The 19021-nt window shown below is 39.5% G+C and overlaps 1 protein-coding gene and 1 non-coding gene across 3 annotated transcripts in view; both read right to left on the bottom strand.

Moving 5' to 3' along the window:
* Positions 1-713: 713 nt before the first annotated feature.
* The window catches only part of CALU (calumenin), a 31254-nt gene continuing 12946 nt past the window's right edge, over positions 714-19021 (bottom strand). The window contains exons 3-7 of one of the 2 annotated variants that reach the window (XM_047849104.1): positions 15612-15805; positions 11744-11910; positions 10120-10180; positions 4613-4812; positions 714-3117 (exon numbers count right to left, since the gene is read on the bottom strand). In XM_047849104.1, the coding sequence (XP_047705060.1) occupies positions 3013-3117; positions 4613-4812; positions 10120-10180; positions 11744-11910; positions 15612-15805 (727 nt within the window). In that variant the 3' untranslated portion in view covers positions 714-3012. Of the gene's footprint in view, positions 3118-4612; positions 4813-10119; positions 10181-11743; positions 11911-15344; positions 15539-15611; positions 15806-19021 lie in introns of both variants that reach the window. The other variant, XM_047849102.1, reaches the window with a different exon arrangement.
* On the bottom strand, positions 16145-16252 carry LOC125161385 (U6 spliceosomal RNA). Its single transcript, XR_007150590.1, has one exon. It is a non-coding gene; the product is annotated as a U6 spliceosomal RNA (small nuclear RNA).

Below are 19021 nucleotides of genomic sequence, written 5' to 3'. Positions count from 1 at the left end.
CTTACTGGGGCTCTAAGATGATACAATCTGAATTAGAACAAACACAAACATCTTAGAAATGGGAGAGATAGAAAGAAAGAACTAAACCTCAAGTAGGCCCAAAATAGGGGTTTGAAAGAACTTCTTTATGCCGTTACCGCCAATCATCACTATAGCTCTGGCAGGGACAGCTGTGTCCAGAAGCTCCTGAGCCAGCATGAATTATTCCAGGTACTCCCCACCCAATTTGGCTAAACCTATATATCTGTCTTAAGCTGTGTATTAATAGTTAATTCTCTTCATGTTCTCAGAATGAATTTACACACCTTTATACAGTTTATAATGTTCAAAAAGTGTTGAAAAAACTGTTTTACCTTGTACTTCATGCTCCCCCTGTAAAAGCCTTTTTGAAATAAAAATCAAGATAAATGTCATGTGTACATTCAGGAATGCCTTGTGTTTGGTATCAGATAATTATGTAATGAGCAGCTAGGCTCTTCTCCAGTTATACAGCCTAAGGAAAGCAGAGAAGGGGTACAGCTGTAGTGAGAAGGATGACAGAAGATTTCAGAATTAAAGGAGTAATTAATCTGGAAGAAGGCAGAACTTATCTGGGATGGGAGGGAGTACAGTAAACCTCTAGGAGACCTCCTTTTCTTTGACATTTTATAGCATCTGTAATTCTAAGCAAGAGTTCCACTTCTTAAAAGAATAAAGGACATATGTACCCCACAACGAATGTAAACAGTTTTATTTAGAAACAGATAGGTACCTGTTTGCATTAGAGAATATAAAACTTGGTTTACACTCTATAAAAAATAACCAGTATCCAAATCCGAGAGAGCTAGCATTCACAGAACACACAATGTGGGTGTGTAGCCACTGTTCACCAGCCTCAGGCTTGACTTAAACCAAAAAGATAATCCAGGGGGATCATTAGAGATTAGAGTATAACACTTGCTGCTGAGCACCCAGCATCCAGAAGTTGCCATTTTAGCGTATGAAGGTTTGCTTTCTAAGTGAGTAACTTTAACATAAGGCCTGGGTTCTCTGTACCTAGTGAGCTGTGAGGCTGTCTTGCCACACAACTCATGTGCTCTCTTTAATCCCAGTTGACATTATTATCTCTGATCTTAACAGTAAAAATGGGGAATCTGGAGAGCAGAGATTTCCACTCCCCTATGCTGGGGTTAAACTTTAAAAGAGTTTATCTACTCTCAAGAGCTCAATGCAAAGGCCAGGATGAAGTTACATGATAATCCGGCATTTTACCAGGCCAAGTAGTCCACCTCAACATGATCATGGAAGACCAAAGGATACACCTAGGTTCAGATTATAATAATCACCCAGCACCACCTGAATGTATTATCCATAAAGATATATGAAATAATAAAGGTTAGATATACATACATTTATCTTAATAACCTGAGGGCTAAAAAAGTTTGGAATACAATTCTTCTTCTCAAAAGAGGTCCATCTATAAGAAAGGGACCAAAAAAGACAGAGTTCGTGTTACATAAAATATGGGCAAAGTGTGTTGGGAACAGAAGGTGGCTTCTTCAGCTCTTTCTACAATGTCCCTCTTTGACAAGGATTGGCAATCTGCTGATCCATGATAAACTTTTTGGGGGCAGTGGGGAGAAGGGGAAATGGGGGCAAAGGGAGTGTTGGGTCAAAGGCAAGAAGGTTGAGCAATGGTCCTCAAACCAAAGAGTCCTCTATGTAGGCCCTCTCATCTTTGAGTCTGAGTTCAAGCTCTTCAGCTGACACCGAAATAGGCCTGGTAGTAAGTGGTTAGCATTCTGAGGTATGAGGATCCCTGGTAAATTCAGCAGCATGTGGTTTTTGGAAACCAGCCCACAAGATAAGAACACTGCAACCAAGCTCCTAACTAATACTGCTATTTAACCACTGTCTGAAAGAGAAAGGAAAGAAAAAAAAAAAAAAATCCCCAATACATTGGGAGGTTGTAAGCTTCATTTCATATAAGGGGGTCCAAATAATCTATTTTAGGGTTTCTTAACAGAACCCTCATTCAGTGATCATTTCTCTTGTTAAAGGCACTTTCAATGACATAATTGGAAAGGAATACAATTTGACTGCAGTGAAAGCAAGATTAATTCCCAGAACACCTGGGGAGATAGGAGCTGAATGGGGCACTTACAGTGATTCAATAGGCAAGACAGTCTTGAGCACTTCAACAGACGCACACCCAGAAAAAAGTGCCCTGAAAACACTTGTATTTTTCCCTTAATTTTCCAGCTGTTTCTATGTATAACTCTGTAAAGAGATCACACTCACTACTTGATTTTCAAGACACTGGCCCTAACTCTTCCCACCACAGCTGTGCCCAGCAAAATTAGCAAACAGCCAGTCCTACTGGGAAGAAAAAAAATGAACAAAATCAAGTCGAGCCAAGCTTCCTGACAGCACAGGGATCTGTGCTTGCCCAGATAATGCCACGATCAATTGCTGGACCTATAGCAACTGAATGGACTATGTGGCCCCTACTACTTATAAAACATACTTTCAACAGGCAAGGTTAAGTGTTCTCTCTCTAAATATTAATTGTGGGGCATTTTTTTTTTTCCCTTTTCTCTCTCCTAAACATTTCTTATTGATCTCAGGCTTTAAAAAATTAGTTAAGTCAGAATTATAAAAATTATATGGCAAGGGTTGAGAAAGAGTGAAGGGCTAATATTTGCCTACAAGCGTGAGTTGAGGATGTTGATCCTTCATATCATACTCCCAACCAGAGAACAGATACAAAAATAAACACACCATGTTATACATAATACAAAGTGTAAATCTACAAACACAAGTGTACTAATTAGAGTTGTTCCTCAGAAGCACGGTTCCCTCCAGTCCCTCAAAGAGGAGGAGGAATGGGGACGGGATGGTTTTCATTACGCCTTTTCAGGTCTTAAAAAAAGTTTGTAATAACAGTCTCAGTAGCGCAAACAATTTCACGTGAAACCAGAAGCTGTAAAAATAAATTACTTTTGAAGAAATGCAGGTTCTTCTGTCTGCAGCTCAGAACTCATCGTGTCGTACTAAGGCCTCACCAAAATCTGTGGCCTGGCTGCCCACAAATAAATCATACTTGTCAACAATCTCCTCCTTGGTAAGCTTGCCATCCTGAAACGAGAGAGAAGAGTGAATTGCGGCAAAACAGATTTCCCATTTCAAATTTAGAAACACTGCTATAGAACAAAAGGGGTTAGGATTTGAGATTCTAATTCCACTAAATTAAACGGGAACTCAATCCTCATCCCTGACCCCTTCCACATACAGAGGGAAGAAAGCAACAATTAATACATTTTTCTTATTAAGTTAAAACTGGAAGAATGGAAATAATATAGCTCAATAACTTAATGCTAGAGATATGTCAAGCAAGATGTGGGACATCTTCTAGGTATAGGTAAGAGATAGGAAGAACTGGGTAAAATAAAGTGAATCAAGTCACTGCCTCACAGGAACAATGAAATCTGCTAACATCCTTACATAGTCCTCATCCCCACTACACTGTAGCCACCAATCAGATTCCAGACATAACCCCAAATGAAGGCTGAGACACTCATCTCAAACATTACGTAAGCCAGATTCCCAAGATTTGACCTTACGAGTTTCTTTTTCTCACATAGCTCAGTCAGGACACAGCACTTGGCTACTTTAAGTGACTGAAGCAAGAACTCAAAACAGACCGACCCTTAAAAAGGCTTGATGATAAAACACTGCATTTGAAACAGAAGACAGGCTTAGACAGGAGAAATATTCAGAATGCAAACCCTGCCCCTGTCTTTAGATTGACTTTCAGCTCACTCTAAGCAAAGCATTCGTATTGCTGAAAAGGTGACAGGGCTTAGTGATAATACCACTCTTTTAATGAACCAAATGCCTCAGATAATTGAGGACAATTTTAACAGGCTCCAGAGAAAAGCTGATTTACAACGTAACTACTAAGAATTTAGTTTTAAAAAGCATATTTAAGAAGGAAATGATCAGGGTGCCTGAGTGGTTCAGTCGGTTGAGCGTCCGACTTCGGCTCAGGTCATGATCTCACGGTTCGTGACTTTGAGCCCTGCATTGGGCTCTGTGCTGACAGCTCGAAGCCTGGAGCCTGCTTCAGATTCTCTGTCTCCCTCTGTCTCTGGCCCTTCCCCTCTTGAGCTCTGTCTCTCTCAAAAATAAATAAACATTAATAAAAAAAAATTTTGTTTAAATAAAAAAAAATAAAAATAAAAAAAAGAGGGAGATGACCAACTTTGAGTAGGGAAAATGAGCCTATGATAGATAAAAGAACAAAGGAAATAATGGGGAAAAAAAATTAGGGAAAATTTCCTGGAGATCCAAAGGTAACAGATGAAGCACGCTGGGCACAGGCTACGTACAGAGGCTCTTTGCTGAAGCCAAATGCCTCCAATGGTGTGAACACTGGGCAAAGGGATTTCTAAAATGAGATCAGATAGCTAGCACTGCCCTGTAAGTTTTCAATCGCCAACTTAAGATTTGCAGCAGACTTAGACTAATTAAGACCTTACATGCTCTATGTACCTCAACAGGAATGTTTTAGGTAATCCCCTAGAAACAGACTTTGATCACTGCTAGGTTGTTTGGGCCTGGCCAGACTTACCTTGTTCTGGTCTGATTCATACACTAGGTGCCTGGCTTCTGCCTCTGCATGATCATAGTCTGAGGGGAGGATCCAGTCTTTGGTCTCTTCCTTGTCCATCTTCCCATCACGGTTCTTATCTCGAAACTCAACAAATTGTTCTCTTTCTGTCTTTACCCATTCTGGCTCATCAGCATTTCCATCATGGCTGTACATGTCACCTACGTACATAGACATACATAATACAAAAGGTGAGTATTTTTCCCAAGACTGCCACATGCTAATCTGGCTTAACTTTTCCCCCATCTGGAACGTAGTAGCAGTTACAAGGCTATTTTATAGGTCAGAGAGGCCTGAGAAAGCAAGGCATTTTCCTGAGGTTTAACTAATGACCTTTAAGAATATTTCCAGCTGTTGATTTTGAGTGAGTCCAAAAAGAATCCTTAGCCCTTAAAAATTGAAAAAATAAAGGGAGATGACTAACATCCAGAAAGATAAAGGCTAACTTTCAAAAGATAGTTGTTTCCTACATTCCTTTTCAATCCAAGGTAACTAGTTAAACCTGACTATTGGTATTAGAAAGGTGCTATTTTAAATTCTCAAGAAAACTCGAGAAGTGTAGACTAGAAGCCCAAACTGTCTACCAATTACTAAGTATATTTCAGAACATTTTTTTTAAGAACCTACTTCTAAAAATAATGGGTATATTCTTATATAGCCATAATGTCATTATCATGTTTCACAAAATCAACTTTTTGGTATTACTGAATACTCAGTCCAGTATTTACTGAATTTACTATTATCTTCTAAAGCTAGTTTGTTCAAATTACTTCTATGAATGCTGGTGGCTAAGAAGTTGTTATTGTATACCTGAATTTTACTAGATTTAAGAGTTAAGGTACTTTGAAATTCAGTATTTAAACCAACAGAGATTCTTCTTTACAGCTATTTAAAGATACCAATTTTAAAATGTGCAATAAAATACTGTTTTGTCAAAATTTTTTTAGACTTATGTGAATGAAAAAGTCTGAAGATTCCTGAGGTATATACATCAGTGTATGTGCATTGTATGCAAGGTATGGGAGCATACCTTATATACGTCTAAATGGTTTCCAGCAGTTCTAAGCAAAGGTATTTAGTTGTGGTAAAGGTTTTATATGTAGGAACCCACAAAATGGAGATGGCCCAAGTCACAAATCTGAACACAAGTTAGCCTGCACTTAGAAGAAACACCATATTGCCAAGGAAATTTAACGTACACCAATCACAATCCTCCAACTCAGATTCAGCTACTTCACCTGACCCTAGAAAATAGGACCTGCTAGCCAGTCATGCTGTTTCTACGCTGCTGCTTCTAATGCTCTATAAAACTTGGCTCTTGCCCAAAATCCCTTGGGAAGAGAGAGCGCTCCACTGCTTGTTGGGCACAACGATCCCCAGTCTATAGGCTGTTTTCCCTTGAATAAAGGATGAACTCATTACTAAAATGTATTATTGTCACCTGACAGTTGGTACTGTCATTTTCCTGAACTTGAGGGCTAAGAGTAGAACTACTTCTGTTTTGTTTTTGTTTTTTTAATTTTTTAACGTTTATTTTTGAGACAGAGAGAGACAGAGCATGAACGGGGGAGGGTCAGAGAGAGAGGGAGACACAGAATCTGAAACAGGCTCCAGGCTCTGAGCAGTCAGCACAGAGCCCGACGCGGGGCTTGAACCCACGGACGGTGAGATCATGACCTGAGCCAAAGTTGGACGCTTAACCGACTGAGCCACCCAGGCACCCCGAACTACTTCTGTTTTAAACAAAGGAGTACCTCAGGACAGGACTTGCCTGTTTTTTCCTACGCTACAGCACATTCAGAAAATGTAATATTTGTATGATCCACCGGGCCAGTGCCCTGCCTTAGCTGTCCTGTGGGTCGAGACCTTTCATAGTACACATATGGGGAAATTCTGAATTACAGAGGAAATAAATGTGTGCTTAAAAGACATACTTTTTTTAAAATATTTTTTTTAAATGTTTGTTTATTTTTGAGAGAGATAGTATGAGCAGGGGTGGGTCAGAGAGAGAGGAAGACAGAATCCAAAGCAAGGTCCTTTCAGCACCGAGCCCAACGTGGGGCTCAAACTCACGAACCATGAGATCATGACCTGAGCCGAAGTCGGACGCTTAACCAACTGATCCACGCAGGCCCCCCAAAAGACATCCTTTTAATAGAAACTAGAATATACAATGTAATGTAAGTGCATTTCAAAGATAGATGAGTAAGGATAAAAATAATACTATTTAAATTTCTATTTAAAAAGGATTTAATCTGTATAATGATACTAAAATTAATTTTTTTGAGATTACGTTAAAATGTTCTTAGGATACATAATGCAATGCTTAGAGATGAAATGAGATGATGATTGGAATTTACTTCAAAATAAAAAAGTAAGGAAATGGATTGGTTACAGATGTGAAGGGATCGGCCATGAGTAGACGGCTGTTAGGGCTGGGCATAGGTACATGGAATTCTAATTTTGTACGTTTGCAATGTTCTACAACAAGTTTAAATAAATTCAACAGCATAACTCTGGGGACTTCTTATTAATGCTAAATGTAAGAGGCACTGACCATTTGTTTATGATCTCTCTCCTCAATAGGGCAGACACTAGCATATCCCTAGAAACTGGAAGATATTGTTTGGGGACTTTTAGGTTTACAAAATCCAGCATCCCTGGTGTAAGTGTTTATGTTAGTTGATGGTTTGCAAAAGAAATACACACATACACACACACACACACTTGGTTTAACAGTTTCAAAATACAATTCCTCTGCCCTTGGATATGTATGATGGAGAGGTAGAAAGAAATATCTCCTTATTTGACCTCAATGCTTGATAAATGATGGTACTTACCAGTTATAAAACTTAATTCCTCTCTGGAGGTTCAAATGAGTTCCTCAGTTTTAGCAATAGTGATAAAATGGCAAAAGCCAGGAATGAAAAGATAAAATATTTAAAAGTAGAAACAGGGGCGCCTGGGTGGCGCAGTCGGTTGAGCGTCCGACTTCAGCCAGGTCACGATCTCGCGGTCCGTGAGTTCGAGCCCCGCGTCGGGCTCTGGGCTGATGGCTCGGAGCCTGGAGCCTGTTTCCGATTCTGTGTCTCCCTCTCTCTCTCTCTGCCCCTCCCCCGTTCATGCTCTGTCTCTCTCTGTCCCAAAAATAAATAAACGTTGAAAAAAAAATTAAAAAAAAAATAAATAAATAAAAGTAGAAACAGTCAACTTTGAAGCAGTCTCAGTAAATGCAGCCAGACATTTACTTCCTCTGTGCTGATGAACTCCACTAAAAAGAATCATTTTGGAAAGAAAGGAAGGAAGGAAGGAAGGAAGGAAGATCTTCCACTGCTCATTCCTTTTTCTCTAAAAAAACTCAGAACACATCACTGAGTCTTTGAAGAATAGTAAATATTCAGGGAGTAATTCAATGGGAATAACCCTAAATATAAAGAGCAAGTATAATTAGATAAAATCTGAGAAAAGTAACTTGCTCAATTCAAGGGACAGGTGGAAAAAAAAAAAAGGGAACAGAGGACCTAGACAGAAAATACAAACAGAATATCGTAGAAAGGAGGAAATACTCTAAGAGAAATCGGCAACTTGGGGTCCCTTAGTCACCCACTGATCTCTTATCCTATTCCCTATATTCTTCTCTTGGGTTTCCTAACACCAGTTTAGGCTCCCTACAACTCTTTACTGTCAATTCCATGGGCATCTGGAATGCACTGTATCAGTGCTATCCAATATGGCAGCCACTGGCCACATGGAGCTATCAAGGACTTCAACTATGGCTGGTCTGATCAGAGATGTGCTGTAAGTATAAAAGATGCTTCTGCAAACAGTATGAAAAAAATTCTTAATAATTTATATTGATAACATGATGAAAGTAATTTAGATTACTAGGTTAAATAAAATATATTAAAACTAATCATGCTAAAAATTTTTTTTAAGTTTATTTATTTTGAGAGAGAACGCGCATACCAGCCAAGGAGGGGTGGAGAAAGAGGGAGAGAGAATCCCAAGTAGGCTTCACACCGTCAGCGCAGAGCCTGACCCAGGGGTCCAACTCAAGAGCTATGAGATCATGACCTGATTGAGCCAAAACCAAGAGCTGGATGTTTAACCGAATGAGCCACCCAGGAATCCCTAAAAAAAAAAAACTTTTGATGTAGCTATTAGAAAAGTAATAACACAGGGCACCTGGGTGGCTCAGTCGGTTAAGTGCCAACTTTGGCTCAGGTCACGATCTCGCGATTCATGGGTTCGAGCCCACTTCAGGCTCTGTGCTGACAGCTGAGAGCCTGGAACCTGCTTCGGATTTGTATCTCCCTCTCTCTGCCCCTCCCCTACTCGTGCTCTCTCAAAAATAAACATTAAAAAAAAATTTTTAAGAGTAAAAATGTATCATGTGGCTCACGTTTACATTTTGATTGGACAGTGCTGCTACAGACACTTTATCATGACCCACTATTCCTCATGCTGGTCTGGCTTAATGATGTGCTAAGAGCTGACCCATGGGGTAAATTTTTTTTTTTAATGTTTATTTTTGAGAGAGAGAGATAGAGCAAGCAAGCAAGCAAGCGAGCGAGCGAGCGAGCAGGGGAGGAGTAAAGTTGGGGGACAGAGGATCTGAAGGGGAGACTCCACACTGAATGCAGAGAGCCTGATGCAGGACTCGAACCCCCAACTGTGAGATCATGACCTGAGCTGAACTGGGACACTCAACTGACTGAGCCACCCGGGCACCCCAAATTATTTTTAAATTTGCATTAAAAAAAATTTCTTTCATTTAAAACAATTTTTTTTTTTAATTTTTAAAAAATGTGTATTCTTGAGGGGTGCCTGGGTGGCTCATTCCGTTGGGCCACCGACTTCGGCATGGTTGTGAGTTTGAGCCCTATGTTGGGCTCTGTGCTGACAGCTTGGAGCCTGAAGCCTGCTTCAGATTCTGTCTCCATCTCTCTGCCCCTCCCCTGCTCACACTCTGTCTCTCTCAAATATAAAAAACATAAAAAATGTTTATTCTTGAGAGAGACAGAACATAATGAGCGGGGAGGGGCAGACAGAGAGAGGGACAGAGAATCTGAAGCAGGCTCCAGGCTCTGAGCTGTCAGCACAGAGCCTGATGTTGGGCTCAAACTCACGAGCTGTGAGATCATGACCTGAGCCTAAGTCAGACACTTAACTGACTGAGCCACCCAGGCGTCCCTGTTTATTTTTAGAGAGAAAGAGAGAGCTCAGACTTGTGGGTGTGCACAGGGAGGGGCAGAGGGAGAGGGAGAGAGAATCTCAAGCAGGTTCCATACCCTGCGCAGAGCCCGATGCAGGGCTCAATCTCACTATGGTAAGATCATGACCTGAGCCAAAATCAAAAGTCAGAATCTCAACCGGCGAAGCTACCCAGGGGTAAATTATTTCTATGGGCAAACACACTTCCACAACTTCTCAGCTTCCTCTAGGAAAAACAGGAGAAACAGACTTACCAATATACTCTTCCAGGTCAATGAAACCATCAGCGTTCTTATCTATATCCTCCATTGTTTCCTGGACAAAAGAGAGTAAGAAGAGACTATTAAAGTTAGTATCTGGATGAATTAGTTTAGGCATTTATCATTCATTAAAAACACACATGAACATGCGGGTATGGTTAGGGGCGCGGGAGTGGCTTAGTTGGTTAAAGCATCTGACTTTGGCTCAGATCATGACTTCACAGTTCATGAATTCGAGCCCCACATCAGGGTCTGTGCTGACAGCCTGGAGCGTGGAACCTGCTTCAGATTCTATGTCTCCCTCCCTCTCTGTGCTCACCCGCTCACACTCTATCTGTCTCTCAAAAATAATAAACATTAAAAAAAATTAAAAAAAAAACATGTACATGTTGTGGGTATGGTTAAAGCATAGGAAGTTGCTGTTTTTCTAGCCGAAAAAATGGTAAAATATTAACTATTTTTTATGCTTCAACCCTAAATAATTATGAATCTTCTTGGAGGAACACTGGCATTATTTAATAATGACCTATCCCACCAAGCCGATAATGATGTGGAGTAGCCCTAGTCATGAAGTCATTCTAACAGATATGACCCGTAGGTCTGTAACTATGTAGTCTATGTTTTATGTTTACAAAACTATAAAGTCTACAGTTTATGTTTTATTGGTAACTGCCTTCTGTGACAATTCTTCAGTAGTGTCTGATCACTGGTTATGGGATTTTGTTTTAATGTTTACTTTTGAGAGAGAGAGAGGGAGGGAGGGAGGGAGGGAGGGAGAGACGTTGAGTGGTGACGGGGCAGAGAGAAAGGGGAATAGAAGATCCAAAGTGGGCTTCGCACTGACAGCAGAGAACCCCATACAGGGCTCAAACTCACCAACTGTGAGATCGTGACCTGAGCCGAAATTGGATGCTTAACTGACTAAGCCACCTAGGTGTCCCGGTTATGAGATATTTTTAAAAATAGGATATTTCAGGGCGCCTGGGTGGCGCAGTCGGTTAAGCGTCCGACTTCAGCCAGGTCACGATCTCGCGGTACGCGAGTTCGAGCCCTGCATCAGGCTCTGGGCTGATGGCTCAGAGCCTGGAGCCTGTTTCCGATTCTGTGTCTCCCTCTCTCTTGCCCCTCCCCCGTTCATGCTCTCTCTCTGTCCCAAAAATAAACGTTGAAAAAAAAAAATTAAAAAAAAAAAAAAAAAAAAAGGATATTCCTAGGGTGCCTCGGTGGCTCAGTCCGTTAAGCATCCAACTTCAGCTCAGGTCATGATCTTGAGGATTGTGGGTTTGTGCCCCACACTGGGCTCTGTGCTGACAGCTCAGAGCTTGCTTCAGATTCTGTGTCTCCTTCTCTCTCTGTCCCTCTCCTGCTCACTCTCGGTCTCTTCAAAATAATAAACATTAAAAAAAAAAAAAAAAAAGGATTTTCCTGGGGCACCTGGCTGGCTCAGTCATTACAGCATGGGATTCTTGATCTCGGGGTCAATGAGTTCAAGCCCTACCCTGGAGCTTAGAGCTTACTTAAATAAGCGATTCTCCCAAATACAGTCATTCTCCCAAATAAGTCATTCTCCCAAAAAGAGAAACTGAGTTTCTGCTGAGAATCACTGTTCTCCACCAACCTGTACTACTATGTCTTTCATGTAATCATATTCCTCAGGGTGCAGGAAAGCTGTGAATTCTTCCTTTGTGGCAATAAGGTCTCCATCCTTGTCTGCCATCTTAAATCTCCGCTCATCTCTAACCATCATTTGTTTATAGTTAAAACCATCATCAGGGTCTGGATCATCTAGAAAACAAAACATTTAGGTCAAATTTTAACAGACTTCCACAAAACATGAAAATGTATGGGCTGAGGAATCAATTTCCAAGAAGGATAAACCAAGCAATGAAGAAACAACCTGATTACACAGGTAAAATTGTTAACAGTGTGAAAACATTCAGTTTTGGTCATCAAAGTCAGGTCCAAGTTGAATGTAAATGTTTGCCAACCAACATGGAACCCTGGCTCCTTGGCTAACCTAGGTACCGCTTCACTATTTTTGGTGTTAAGGCTACTAGAGGGTTCCAGCTTTCTAGTTATATCTGAGAGGCAGTGGTAGTTTTAAAATCATACTATCTGGGTTTGAATCCTAACTCTACCACTCCTAGCTGTGTGACTGTGGACAAGTAACTGTGCTTCAATCTAAATGGAGGTAATAATGGTGCCTGTCTCATAGGACTGCTGTGAGGGTAAATGAGCAAATAAATCTAAGTGCTGAGAATAGTGCCTGGCATATAGCTGGCTTTCAATAAATGTTAGCTATTGCTATTTTTATTAAAGATTCGACTCCCACCGAGAAGCTAGGTATCAAAGGTTTTCTATCTCATATTAAGGTCACTTTGATTCAAGCAACAGAATTATTACCGTTTGAAAAGTCACACTTCAGTTTTTCCAGCCAACTCAGATTATCTACCATGAATTCCAGGTACCGTTTGCCACCCCTCTCCCTCATTTATGTAAGATTCTAGGATGTAAAACTAGAGTTACGCAAAACAGGTCAGAGGTTGCCTGGGGATAGGGAAGGTAAGCAGGATTATGAAGGGACATGAGGAAATTTTTTCGGGTGATGGAGAAGTTCGTTTATCTTGATTGTAAGAATGGGTTCATTGGTATATACCTATGTCAAAACTCATCAATTGTGCATTTTAAATATGTGCAGTGTCCTATATATGCCAATTATACCTCAATACAGCTGTTACAAAAAGTAAACATTAGATTACAACCAAACTGTTTCTGGACCTATCCATCTGTTATGATGTTGAACTATATAAGCAGTAGCTATTTAGTCTCTAGAAGAATGAAATTCAGTTTAAGTTGAAGGAGTTATCTGTAGGAAAAAGCCCAAAATAAATGGACAAAAAAACCTTTTCAATCTGCTGCGTGGACCAAAAGAAAGCATGTGAAGATATCATGAAATGTAAAAGACACCACAATCAAGCTAAGAAACAATTGTTCCTAGAACATACTGCTTAAATAAAGAAAGATATGGCACTAGTTTTATAAAAAAACCCACAAGGCCCCTTTAACAATAACATCACACTGCTGACTTTTGATACCAAAGTTCAGTCCTTCCAAATTTCAAGCACGGTTTGGAAAACAAAAACAAACTACCACTCTGTTTTGAGAGAGTTTTGGGCAGTTTGAAACTTCATGCTTTGTTGAGCGTCAAAATTCAGTAAGACAGCTTATTGAATTGTGACTATACAGGATACTCAAAACCATAACAGGCTGAAGATGGAGAATTTAAGGAAAATACACTTTTTAAAGATACTAAGTCGTCTCTTCTAAACAAAGTTTCAGTACCGACTCCGTAACAAAATAAAGATAACAGCAGACAACTGACACAACAAGACTAGATTCTTAACTAAGAGCCCTTCTCTCCACCTCAGGGTAAAATGTGGTGACTGGAATCAAGTAGCCTGATAACATGCACACAAAAGATAAAATATTTTATTTTAAATAATTAAATTCATGTGTTTGCGGTCATTGTTTGGGGTGCCGTATCTATCCTAAGTATTAGCTTATTGTGCTAGCCAGCCTGCAGTTTCCAGTAGGCTCTTGATCTAGTTTTGGGATAGCCAGGATGGATTTTAGTATTCCGTACTTTGCTTGTAGCAGAAACAGTGTTAACCTTCCTTTTGTGGAAAGCAGATTCATTAAGACAGATTTTAATTAAAAGCTAAGATGACTTATACCTGAACTCAAGATTAAATCAAGAACATACTCTCACAAAAAAAAAAAAACAAAAAACAAAAAAAAAAAACAAACCCTCAGCGCTTCTCTAAGCCACCTCATTACCCCGAGTGCTATCCACCCACATGCCTCCAGGGAAAGATGCCTTATAAAGATATTGCTTCTCTAGCCCGTGCTTCAGCTTATTCAGTCTCAGTAGAAATACCCATTACATTGAATCATTTGACCCGAGAGCGCAATGGAGCTCTCAACAGATTTTTATGCACATAATCATACAAAGAGCTTAATATTCATTTTGGGTAGCAAGTAAGTGCCTAGGTCTGAACTGAGATTTATTAACACACCATTCTGTTTAGATCACCAATAACCTAGCCTTTGCTCTATATTTATAAGTCCAAATAAATCAGGAGGGTGCTGAGTCTCAGCCAGAAAGCAAGAAACACGGGTGCCTCTCCATCTGCACTGACTTCTTAATACACATGTTCTTAATTGGGTGAAGGATATGTTTGGTTCTTGGCTAAGTGTCAAACATGAAGAAAGATTGCCACTTTCGTCTTAGGAATGAGAACAAGCTCAATACAGAAATAAAAGTCTCTTCACTAGAAATGCATGCAGTCCTGTAATTAACACAGACAGCTGGCTACCAGTGGGGGAAACAGACCATTATACACTCACTGCTTGTTAATCAGTGGTGGAGAATGCCTGCTTTAACCCAGAAATTTGCCTCATTTCCAGGATAAAAATGCAAGAAGTAACATTTATACATTCTTATCTCAAATTGTAACTACGAAGAGGAATCGCATAAAACACCCTAATCATCAACTCAGTAAGACTGCCACCTAGCATTCAACAACAGGCAAGTGTAATAAGTAAAAGAAGATTACTAACAGGTGGCCCAAGCATACAAGCTACCAAATCAACAGAAAGCAATCACATTTGCCTTGAAGCATTTGCATAGCAGGCTGATAAACTCATGTGCCAGAGAAAACAAATGGGAAATTTTCTTTTCTAAACTTCAGTAAGCAGACATACTAAAATTGTTAAATTTTATCAAGGAAAGCTATTTGATCTTTATTTTATTATGGAAGGTCAGTAATTTTCCTATTCTCACCAGTTATACAGGAATCTAGCTTGAATTTCAGGGTCACCACTTTAACGTGACCACGTCAAGAGATATTTCAAAGTCTCTTGCTTTGCATTATTGAAACAATGCCTTTTAGAGGAGATTTGCTCCAAAAATGATCTGAGGGATCACAGAAAGAAAAATTGCTAAAGTAGTATCTGAAATGCTAAGGATGTAGAAGATGCCGGACCTTACAAAACTAAAATACTTAATATACACATTTAAAGTTAATAAAGGGAAATCAGTTCACAGCATTTGGACTATTTTTAAAGTGCACAATTTCTCCCTTTCCTTCACTGTGTGACCCATTTGTTTCTTTGACTCAAGACCATGGTCTCTATCAAGCTGACATCTTGCCCCTTACCCAAGTAAGTGCCATAAGTCACGTTTCTGTACTCATCCCAGGAGATTAAGCCGTCTTGATTCATATCAAACTCGTGCCATTGGTTTTCAACATTGTCATATATGTATTTCTTCTGGGCGTGCTTAATCCAGGATTTCAGCTCCCCCTCCGTCACAAACCCATCTTTATCCACGTCTATTTTATCTACAATCATTCTACAAGACAAAACAGTTACGTTTCAAGGTGCCAGCTCCACAAGGCTTTTTCCCCCAGATAGTAGGGACCTACCGAAAACGTAGCCGTAGGTGGCATTTTTATACTCCTCCCAGGAAACGAGGCCGTCCTCATTGAGGTCATGCCCCTTCCACTGTCGCTCTACATCCTCGTAAATCCAGCGCTTTTGTGCAAATTTAATCCAGTCTTTGAGCTCATCCACAGTGACAAACCCGTCCTTGTCGCCATCTATTTTACTTACAATCTTTCTGTAGAAAATGCAGAGAAATCCAGCAAGAGGTTAAAAAGACACAAGGCTCCAGACTTAGCCAGGTGTGTGTTGTGACCACAGGTGTTGCCCAGGGCTAAAGCATGGACATAAAAATTGTCTCCAAAAAAAACCTTCCAGATAAGCAACTGAAAATATTTCTCTTAAGTGGCCTGTTACTGGTAACGAGCCATCTAGACAAGGCAAGCGCAGTCCATGGCTGGTGCACTTACACGCAAAAGCAAACCCAGTCTCATCCTTTTAGGGGTCAGTTACAGTCAATGGTCAGAATCCAGGAGTGAATATCCATTCCTATCTGGGTTCTCCATTCTTTGTATCAAACAACATGCAAATCTTTTTTTTTCTTTGCATGTTGCCCTTTGTGCAGGGGCCACGTTAAAGTTAATCTTCTTTGTATCTTTCCAATATGTGTGCTGCCGAAGAGAGCATGACAAGCAAATCCTTATGCTTTTCTTTATTGCTTTAGGAGAATCTCAATTTATTGGTAAATAATCACAAATCACTGATAGGGTTTTCTAAAAATTCAAAAATGTAAACCAGACTTTAAAAAGTTCAGCTGCTTAAAAAAAAAATAACACTTTTGTTAAAAATATAAAGATAACAAAGATAGTTCTGGGATCACTTATACCTCAAGTCAAGATTATTAAAAAACAAAAGCCAAAAAACCAAAACCCACACACATACACAAAAAATACCCCAAAACCAAAAAAGAAAAAAAAAACAACAACACAGGTACACAAAGACAAAAGGACAGATGCATGCTTGTTATAAAAAATAGCTAACAGATAATTATATACTATGTTGACTTGGATTTTCACATAGAACCACAAAAACAGAGAACTTTGAGGAAATGATGTGGTAAGAATGTCCACCCCTGACATACATGAGATTATGAGAATGTTAATAAGTTGAGAGGGTGAGAATACAGATGATAAAGCAAAACTACAAAGCTAAAGAATCAATATACTTCACCCTTCATGAGCTTTTCTTCCAGGCTTGGCATCTCAGTTTAAGTTAAGAATTTCAAAATAAGTGCATGATAGGAAAATCCCTAAAGATGCAACCGCTCACGTATAGAGGCTAAGACAACCTATGAAAAGTCAACCAAGTGGCCCAGTATGGAATAGGAATTTCAAATCAAGATGTCCAAGTGAAATCTTGGCATACTCCTATGCTCTATTATTTGCAGGATGGACAAAGACTGTCACTTGGTAGCAAATAATGTCTTTTCCCAGTCTGCATTCGTTTCATGAATACATCGGAAAGTGATTAAAATCACAGACTACTAGTGATACGATGAAAAGATATCGTATGATATTATCTTGATATTGGTATGTTGTTAGCCTTAACTGGCTAGTACTTAAACTCTCTAATTTAACAAGCATACTCCTTCACGAAATATGTAATCTTTCAGCTTTTGCTCTAAAGTATTAATAGAAAACGGAAAGCAGTAAGAAGCTATCTCTTAAATACCTTCCTCTATCTACACGGACATAAAAGTTTTTTTGTAACTTTAACCCTGGAATTTTAAAAAATATTAACACATTAAGTTATACCAGTATTAAAAACTTTTGCATTATCTATAATGGGACCTAGTTTATGTCCAAATGGTACTAACTACCAATAGTGCAATAATGCTACTGTACCATTAAGAAAAAAAAGGTAAGGTATCAGAATGCCTCCCATTCTCAAATGAAAATTTTAAACATCCTAAAGAGGGTCACTCAGATAAGGATCTCTCAGATAAAGAGCACATAACTGCTCAAGAGGGGCTTTTGTTAATGAAGTTGGCTGAATGCCATTCCATTTATTCCAACAGAAATATCTCAAATGGTTTAGGCCAGATGTTGGCAAACTTTTTCCGAAAAGGGACTGATAGTAAATAGCTTTGATTTTGTGGGCCACATATGGTTTGTCACATATGTCTATACTTTAATAACCATCTAAAAATATAAAAGCCATTCTTATCTTGCTGGCCATCCAGCCTGCAGGCAGCTGTGAAAATACACTGGAAGTGGGTATGTCCCATTTTAGGCACTAGCTCTAAAGGCCGGTGCAAATTTACGAAGCTAATGGTGTTGTTGTCCTGTGACCTACAGATGTAGTTATGATGCCATCAAGTAAGCATTTATTCCAGGGTAGACACAATGCACTTAGTGGACCTTATGTTATTTCTCCTAAGAGGTAACATATGCCTCTACTCTACTTTTTTCAAGAGTCAAAAAGCAAATCAGTAAGTAGGCTCCAGGAGGGTTCATAATATTCCTGAAATATTCAGCATACAAAATCTTATATATATTCCTACGTGCACTGTTCTGAGGAAGGGTCTTTTGCTTTCCTTAGACTCTCAAAGGGGTTGACCTGTGACCTAAAAAAAAGGATGATGAACTGCTCTAGTTCTTTTCTAAAGCAACTACACCAAGTGTGAGAACTTTTTAATATTTAGGCTCACCACCTCAAAACAAACAAACCCTCATTTGAAGGACACATAAATGAAAATTAAGTAGACTTAAGACCACTGTGAGTGACTGGGGGAGAATACACACATAAGAAGAAAGTATGTTCTATTTGCCAACATTCTTAAGAAAAAGGGAAAACTAGGGGCGCCTCGGTGGCTCAGTCAGTTAAATGTCTGACTTCGGCTCAGGTCATGATCTCATGGTTCGTGAATTTGAGCCCCGTGTCAGGCTCTGTGCTGACAGCTCAGAGCCTGGAGCCTGCTTCAGATTCTGTGTCTCCCTCTCTCTGCCCCTCCCCAGCTTGTGCTCTCTCTCTCTCTAAAATAAATAAACATTAAAAAAAAAATTAAAAAGAAAAAGGGAAAACTGTATTAAACTGTTTTAAAAATAGTAGTGAATTTTTGCAACTACAGGTATGAAAATGATCTTCTGTCCATCACTTGCTTTCTATATGGATGGAAAAGAGGAGGAGAATCTGTTGTTCCCAACCTCTGGTATATAGTCACCTACCAAAACAATGTTTAAAATGCCACAGTAAGCTTAAAAAAAAAAAAGTTCATCTGGAATCCTTGCGTACAATAGTATATCACCTCATTTGTCATTATCTCCAAAATTTAGGAGAAGCATATAGTACTTGTTCATACATTCTATGAAAAACATGATTTTACCCATCTTATTCTAATCAAATATGGAGTCTGCTCATGTGTGTTGAACTTTTGTTATTTACTGATGACAAA

Source organism: Prionailurus viverrinus, chromosome A2, assembly GCF_022837055.1.
Source record: "Prionailurus viverrinus isolate Anna chromosome A2, UM_Priviv_1.0, whole genome shotgun sequence".
Classification (NCBI taxonomy): Eukaryota; Metazoa; Chordata; class Mammalia; order Carnivora; family Felidae; genus Prionailurus; species Prionailurus viverrinus.
Note: the sequence above shows the minus strand (reverse complement) of the source record. Positions and strands in the feature narration are given on the sequence as shown.